The sequence below is a fragment of the Pyrus communis genome, chromosome 16, assembly GCF_963583255.1.
Source record: "Pyrus communis chromosome 16, drPyrComm1.1, whole genome shotgun sequence".
Classification (NCBI taxonomy): Eukaryota; Viridiplantae; Streptophyta; class Magnoliopsida; order Rosales; family Rosaceae; genus Pyrus; species Pyrus communis.
The window spans coordinates 19197603-19206086 of record NC_084818.1 but is presented as its reverse complement, the minus strand read 5'-3'; the positions used below and the strand labels follow the sequence as shown (position 1 = coordinate 19206086).

Below are 8484 nucleotides of genomic sequence, written 5' to 3'. Positions count from 1 at the left end.
CATCATGCCAAGTATCAGCACTCTACTGCCAAGCATCGAGCAAAACATAAAGGAGATGGCCACAAACTTAGATCTGGTAGAGGAGGAACACAAGAAGTCATCACCCGCATCGCAGCCTACTAACAACAACTCCTCTCCAGCTATAACAAAAGGGCCAAGATTTGGTAGTTCCAGCCTGGAGATCTAGTCCTAAGAAAAGCCTTCGTCACAGCCCACAGAGACGGTTCCAAAAAGATGGATCCCTTTTGGGAAGGTCCGTACAAGATTAACAGAGTAAGCGGCAAGGGTAGTTACACCCTCGCCACCATGAACGACAAAGAGATCGAAAAGCAGTGGAAAGCCTGCAATCTAAAGAAGTACCATGCATGACATCCCACTAAATCAAAGCTCGAAGACTCAAGCAGCTCAACGGGCACCGCCTCACAATCCGAGGACTATCTAGTTGTTATGCAGTTCCTACCTTACAACTAAGTTTTCATTCGTTTCACTCATTTTTCAATGAAGAACTCAGAAGTAATCTACAACTTGGCTCGGCTACATGTTTACAACAACCGATCACTCCTACATTTCAAAAGAAGATCGCGTCATTCTCAGGGACTTATCATATGAATTGCACCTTTCTAGGGACCAACCATGCTCTCCAGTGCGTAAGGGTAAACCAATTCCCTGACACCTATATAGGTTTACTTTCTGATGTGGGAGGATAAACTATACACTCCGAATTTCCAGATGTGGATGAGTCGGCTTGCCCTGGTGTAACTAAGTGCATGATGGCTTGCGCCGAGATTCCTAGAAGTAGCCACAATGGTCTTTTTCAAGGCTTAGTTAACTGAAGGATTTTGGGTCTCTTGGCCTAATCTGTAGGGAACCGGGCCTCAAAGACGGAAGAGGCACATTAGGCAGCACGCCTTATGGACGGCTGCCCTGGAACCCTAAAGCTGCTATCGAGTTCACTAAGTAGCCTACGATTTCTAGAAGACTGCCTACGGCTTGCCCTTTGAGCAGTAAGCCGCGCTAAACTTATACAACCGCACATTTTTGTGAAAGGTTAAACAAGTTAGCATGCATATATGAAGCTTTATCCATTGCCGACATGCTACACAGTCGATAAGCTTCACCTTTGCCAAGTGTGGAATGATCATTTAGATCTACACTAATTCCTAAAGTGTTGTGATACTTGCTACGCAACCCATGGAATTGGTTACATAAAAGCAAGGAGTTCTCTCGAACCTTTGCTTACAAAATTTCATACAACCGCGTACTTTTGATACGAAAGGTTAATGAATTTCATGACCTAAAAATCTTTAGTATGTTGTGATGCAGGTCACACAGCTCAAAGGATTGAAGAAAGCCAAGGTTAACAACCAAGTGGTCACGTGGACTCGTCTGTTTCTGTAAGTAAGGCATTTGGCTGCCGACCCTATGACTAACAACTTTGCACAAGTTCTGCACCAACACCTATGGTTGCATAAGCTACGCAGACCTGTCTGCTTACAGAAAAGTAGCACGTCTACCGCTGGTCTAAAGGTCAAAGGTTGGGTGTAAACAAAACAGACAAAGATAAAGAAAAGCAAAGGAAGCAAGTTTATTAAATTTTCTAGTAAAATTGATAAACAACTAGCAAAAAGTATAGTAATCTTCTACATGCTAGATTTAAACTTAGATACAATAAAAGTACATTGTTTTAGCCAACTTAACCGGACACATATTTGCAACAGGCACAAAGATTAGTTTGGGGAGTTGAGATCCTCTCCAGATCCCATTGTCCAAAACCCCAAGACCTTAAAATTCAGACGGTTCAAGGAGAGAGATAGGGACACTTGTTTTTGTGTGAGATGGTGGCCAACGGAATGAATTCATGAGAGCTGGAGAATTCAATTGAAGTGGTCCAGATTTCTTGGTTCTTGAGCTCCTAACAATGAGATCTGGTGACGATCTAAACTCAATTTGGGATGCAAATAGAAATCTTTTAAAGTTCGTTCGTCTCAGAAAAGAAAATGTGAGCCCAGAAACAAACGTGACTTTAGGCCCAACTCAAATAGTCCAGACGCAAACCCAGAAATAGCTGCAGCGAAGAGGTAGCAGAGAAGGAGGGAGTCGAAGTGCGAGATGAGCGAATCGGAATTGCCAACGAAAGAGGCCATCGTGCTGAGAGGGCACGAGGGCGCTGTATTAGCCGCCAGGTTCAACAGCGACGGAAACTACTGCCTGAGCGCCGGCAAAGACCGAACCATCCGACTATGGAACCCTCACCGCGGCATCCACATCAAGACCTACAAATCCCATGGCCGTGAAGTCCGCGACGTTCATGTGACCTCGTAAGTCTCTAACTTTAATGTTGTCCTTCTGTCTTTCGAGCTTTTTGATTGAACCCAAATTTCCAAATTCCGATGAAACCATGTAAATTGTTGTTTAGGGACAATTCCAAATTGTGTTCCTGCGGAGGTGATAGACAAATATTTTACTGGGATGTGGCCACGGGTCGAGTGATTCGAAAGTTTCGGGGACACGAAGGGGAGGTGAATGCTGTCAAGTTCAATGAGTATTCGTCGGTTGTTGTCTCCGCTGGTTTCGATCAGTCGTTGCGTGCTTGGGACTGCAGATCTCACAGCATTGAACCAATTCAGATAATTGACACATTTACAGATAGTGTAATGTCTGTTTGTTTGACAAAGACCGAGATTATTGGTGCAAGTGTTGATGGAACTGTTCGAACATTTGACATGCGTATTGGGAGGTAATATTGTTACATTGCCCTGAAAATTCAGAGACGAAAAAACCCATGTTTTTAGTTCAGCTGTACTGCTTTGTGACTTTGTGAAAATGCTAATATGTAGACAAACCGAAGTTTAATTAGAAATTTCGTGAGCTTATTGTGACGATATTTAATGTTGTATTACATAGAGAACTATCCGATGACTTGGGGCAACCTGTAAACTGCATCTCAATGTCAAATGATGGTAACTGCATACTGGCTGGCTGCTTAGATTCAACTTTACGCCTTATTGACAGGTATACATTTGAGTTTACTTATTGTAGACGTGTATCTTGCTTAATTTGCACGCACGCTCCATTCAATAACTGTTTCTTATGATAGAACTTCTGGTGAATTGCTTCAAGAATACAAAGGACACACTTGTAAGGTTAGTATGCAGCTGTGTAGTGCGATTCCTTGTGATTTTTATTACTATACCATCCCCTTCGTGTGTGTTCTCGGCTCTTTTCATCACTTTTTCTCTGTATCCAGTGGTGACTATGCAATATTTGACACAGGGTATTACGTAAGTTTTACTCTCTTGTTCATGACTTCTTATCATTTTAATTGGTTGTTTCTGTACCAGTCTTACAAATTGGACTGCTGCCTTACCAATACCGATGCCCATGTAACTGGTGGGTCGGAGGATGGTTACATTTTCTTCTGGGATCTGGTAGATGCATCTGTGGCAACAAGTTTCAGAGCGCATTCATCAGTGGTAAAGCTTATTTTTCTTTTCCAATCATTGTGTTTTTACTTTTAAAATAGTGTTGATGTTGAATGCTCATAGCACCTCTTCCTGTTTCTTGTGTATAAAGTTGTACATGTGACTAATGCAGCCTAATTGAATAAGATTGTTAACAAATTTAAGAATAATATGCTGTCTTTCATCATATTGTTACAGTTCTGATATTTTTCTTCTTTTTAAGGTGTACTTCTTTGTGATTCCTTGTTAATTGTTCTGTTATAATTTTGATTTTCCTCTGGATCTTGCTCTTTGATGTATCCTGCAATAGACTACACTTAGAAAATTAGAGAATAACTAGAAACACACAAGATTTATATTGGTACGCGCCGTATGGCAGAACTTTTGCCTACGTCCAGTTGTGATTTCCTTGGGTAGAGAAACCATGGCTTCTTTGATTAATAATAGAGTTACAGTACTTTTGCAAAATCCTAGAACTAATCCCTCTTTGTCCCTCTCAGCTATCTCTGGCTTTTTCTCCCTAATTTCTAGCCTTGCCGCACCCTATTTATAAGTATAGGTTGTGGTTTACATGCCTATTTTCTGATTAAGTTTTCTATTTATGGAAATAGAAAGTAGACTTTCTTACCTATTCCAATTAGACTTCTAGGATTCCTAATCTAATTGTACAAGGAAACTATGATTCTTTCCTGGTCGAGGAGAAGAATCGGTGCACCGTTTCCCTAATACAATCCTAAACAAAATAGGACACTAACTTTTATGAGCCAAATTCCTAACATGTTCTTTTTAAATTTTCTCTATATTTTTTTGCTCTTCAATTGTGGTAGCTTTTGGTAAAGCTTTTTCTTTCTGTATATTGTGAACTGGTACATACTAATATGTCGTCCTTTTTGTTCCGATTTATTGTCATAGAGTAGACAAAACATCATGGAGGTTAGTCCTCCCTCTTATGAAATGCTCCCCTCAGATAGAATTAATCAGACTGTCCTTGTAGAACTTGGGGAGCTTCCACAGGCATATGACTGCTATCTGTGGGAAGTTGGAAACCTCACCCACAATTATTATTCTCTCCCCGGAGTAAACTCTACAATAACTTGAGACTGAGTCTTAAGGGCTTGCTGCTTGCTGGGTACTTTAATAATGTATTAGTTTTAAAGTGAAATGGTAAAGAAAATGCAAAACGAGTTAAACATCGATGGTGAGTATGGAAAACACAAACTGAAAAGACCAAATTGTGAACTAGTCGAAGTTTACCTGTCACAAAATTATTCTATGATCTCAAAACAAACTTCGTCAAGAAATTGTGTCGCAACATTCATCGTGATTGGAAGGGGTTTAAAAGTAGTGTATTGGTTGCAACATTTTATCATTGCTGTGCTTCTTTCTCAAGCAAACTAGTTTAAAGAATAAAAAATTTTACATGTACATTTGATTTTGACCTCGACCATATTTGTTTCCTGTTCCTCCGTGTGTATTGTTATGTGGCCCAGGATCTGTTCCGGGTGAAGAACCGTACCGTTGTTGAAATATGGATGTTGATTGTTGAATGAAGCGATCATCAGTCATCCCCTGAGGACAATAACACTAGACATCTTAGTTTGTGAAAATGTTCAAGTTTTGTTTTCCATGTGATGAATGGTTTGGAATACAATGTCAAACAAAAGTGGTTGAATTTTCTTTTATAGGTCACAAGTGTCAGTTATCACCCAAAGGACAACTGCATGATAAGTTCGTCTGTTGATGGCACCATTAGGGTGTGGAAGACTTGAAGAAGCAATTAAGCAACTGGACCTCGAGGCGTTGCTGTTTTGTACCAACTATCTTGCCCTGCACGGAGATTTTCCAATGACTATTCTACTGTTCAAAGGACAAGTACGTTCGAGCACCTTGTATTGATGATAGAAATTTGTTATATATACCTTGATTGGTTAAATATTTCGGAACTTTCCATCAATTTGCACAATGTTTTTGCATGGACATAGAGCAGGTAAATCTCCAATCATGTCCAAGCCAAGCGCCATTTTGAATAATAATCGAGATCCTGTGAAAGAGTGAGAATCCGCAAAGAGGAGATAATTGTTCACACTTAATTCATGGTGGGGTGAATGAAGAACGAGATGAGAGGGCATGAGAGAGCTCAAAGTTGACGTCTCTACCTGCGTTCACTAGAGTTGGTCCCCGACGGATCGTTCGAAAACTAACATTGTAGAATTCCTAAATGAAAACAAAAATCTTTGCAAAAACAAACCATTAAAAGCGGGAGAAAGCACATACATGGGAAACTAAGTTGAGGTAACAGAGGAAGACGCGGTACGAAAAATGGCACGGTTCTGGCTGAAGCGACTATAAAAATTTGAAATTACTCCGAAGGAAGTCTATATGGACATGACCAGACGATCCCAGCCATTCATAAAAGAGGTGCCAAACGATTGGATCACGACACGTGGCGACTCGGTGGCTTTGCTTTTCAAATGGAAGGGACCTGAAAGGACTTCGCAGCCTACAAGGCCACGCATGTCTGCGGCATTTAATGTGAAGACGCCTCGATTCAGCCACCAACTCGCGGCGGACTCAAATTGAGCAAGCACCCACTTCTAACAACACTAGGTCCCCACTCAAAATTTGGTGACTAATGGAATTCTTAGCCAAGCGCTCACAAAAGAAGGAGCCAACCGCCGAAGGCCCACCATTCCGGGTATGTGACGCAATGCCTAACAGCCACCCCCGAATCCGACCGACTCATGCAACTCCCTACCTAAGAAGGACCCTTGGACAAGGAGTTAGGAGACTTGTTAATGCAGGGTTCATTCCGATTCCGATAGGCCCAAAGGAATATGGGCAAATGAACACCGCCCCAAAGAAAGCAAAAGTCCAATGAGCATGGAAAGATGAAACCAAGCACTTTAAGGAGCCCATGGCCTCCCAATGTCTAATTACCAATCGGGCCGAACACTTCTCTATCAAACACCTTTCGAGCACCAGAGGGCAAGTTGGCCACTAACAACTTTTGGGCACAAGGCTCTAGGAACATAAAGGGTAGCCTAGTCAAGCGTCTACTCCATGCCACATGGCAGCCATACAAGGGAATATAGGCCTACGAAGGGACATAATGGTTGACAAGAGAAGTGCTCAGTTACGAATCCCCACGAACTTCGAGGGCCGAGCAAGGCGCTTGGTCGCGTCATCCCAAGAAAGGACACAAGTGGACCTACGCAACACTACTACAAAAGTACCCAGCAGTGTCATTTTAGAAAGCGACAAGAAAAACTCATTCATGTCTGGTATTAAGGAAAAATCCAACAAAAACTCATGTAAAGGCAGATAGAAGAACCGACAGCATTGCTAGCGTCACGAAAAGGCTTTTGATGTCGGTTAGTTCCCTTAATCCGCCAAGAAAAAGGAAAGCGTTTACAAATAAAAAAATGACAATAGTGTTAAAGAAAAGTGACATTGAAACTCCCAAATAAAAAAGCAGATTTGTGTTGCTCATAACCGACACCACTAACCATTAATAATAATAATAAATTTAAAAAGCCTATTTCAGTTTTTGATTAAATAAAATAAATAATTAACGGAATCTAAAAACACAAACCAATTTAACAGAGTTCAAATTTTCATTAAATCATAGAATATAAACTGAAAACCAACTAACAAAGTCCAGCTTCTCAATAAATTATAGATTCTAATACCAAAACCAACTAAAAAAATTCAAGACCAATTAAGCGAATTTGCAAAAAACTACGGATTTTCAAGTCAAAAATTTTCACTTTTTCAGTAATTTTCAAATCAAAACAAAACACAATAATTAAAAAAAAAAAATCACTTATGCATTCAATCGAAATTAATCAAACCCAAGAATCGATTTCTATCAATAAAGAGACAGCAATACATACCTGCTCGTTGACGTAATTTTCGAGATAAAAAAGAATGTCAATGTTGTAAGCAGTTGCTCCACTACAATGCCACCTGTTGCTATTGTAGAACTAATCTCCACCTCCTTTGAAAGCCAAAACCTTTTTAAATTCGCAACCTGAGGACCAAACCCAAAAAGAAAATTTTAGGGATGGGCAAGAATTCCAGAAAAAAATTTAAACATTTTCTGCAAAGATGGTTTTTTTTTTTTTTTTCTTCTAGAAAATAAATAGAGAAAAAAGAGATTGAAAGTTTTGAGGAGTACTGGAAAGAGAGCCGCGAGAATGCTTCGAAGGGGTAAGGTGAAGGGAGATGAAGGGAGAGCGGTGCTGTTTCAAAGGTAGGTGAAGGAGAAAGAAACAAGGAGGGAGAAGCGGCGCATGAAGAAAATGGGGGAAAAGAAGGCTTTTATTTAGGATAGAAAACTAGCGTCGGACAAAACCTACAGCATATATTAATTTCGTTGGTTAAAACTGATAGCACCCTGAGCCCATTGACATCACTTTTGTCACATCCCGGCCCGGGCCCCCACCACATCCCGGGCTCGACTCCACCGTAGCACGATATTGTCCTCTTTGGGCCCCGACCTGGGATTGCTCACACGAGAACTTCCTAATGGGTTACCCATCCTGGGATTGCTCTCATGCTAACTCACGTAACTTTGGAGTTCCTACAGAACCCGAAGCCAGTGAGCTCCCAAAAGGCCTCGTGCTAGGTAGAGATGCGAATATACATATAAGGCATAGAGGATCCACTTCCCTGGGCAATGTGGGATGTTACAATCTACCCCCCTAAGGGGCCCGACGTCCTTGTCGGCACACCAAATTGTCATATCCTGACCCAGACCCTCACCACATCCTGGGCTTGACTCCACCATAGCACGATATTGTCCACTTTGGGCCCCGACCACACCCTTATGGTTTTGTTTCTGGGAACTCACACAGGAACTTCCCAATGGGTCACCCATCCTGGGATTGCTCTCGTGCGAACTCGCTTAACTTCAGAGTTCTTACAGAACCCGAAGCCACTGAGCTCCTAAAAGGCCTCGTGCTAGGTAGAGATGCGAATATACATATAAGGCATAGAGGATCCACCCCCCTGGGCAATGTGG

At 41.4% G+C, this 8484-nt stretch overlaps 1 protein-coding gene across 1 annotated transcript; it reads left to right on the top strand.

The window, feature by feature from the left end:
- The first annotated feature begins 2046 nt into the window (after positions 1 to 2046).
- Positions 2047 to 5424, top strand: LOC137720503 (uncharacterized). Its single transcript, XM_068459579.1, has 6 exons — positions 2047 to 2318; positions 2417 to 2737; positions 2905 to 3012; positions 3098 to 3143; positions 3342 to 3473; positions 5147 to 5424. Exons 1-6 carry the CDS (start codon positions 2110 to 2112, stop codon positions 5228 to 5230), a joined length of 900 nt encoding a protein of 299 aa, XP_068315680.1. The 5' UTR covers positions 2047 to 2109; the 3' UTR covers positions 5231 to 5424.
- The last annotated feature ends 3060 nt before the right edge of the window (positions 5425 to 8484 follow it).

Bases quoted from the DNA above. Each gene is read 5' to 3' on its own strand.
- LOC137720503 (XM_068459579.1), top strand. From the start codon at position 2,110: ATGAGCGAATCGGAATTGCCAACGAAAGAGGCCATCGTGCTGAGAGGG. The intron at 2,738-2,904 runs GTAATATTGTTA...TGTATTACATAG, and splicing joins TTTGACATGCGTATTGGGAG to AGAACTATCCGATGACTTGG. The intron at 3,474-5,146 runs GTAAAGCTTATT...TTTCTTTTATAG, and splicing joins TCAGAGCGCATTCATCAGTG to GTCACAAGTGTCAGTTATCA.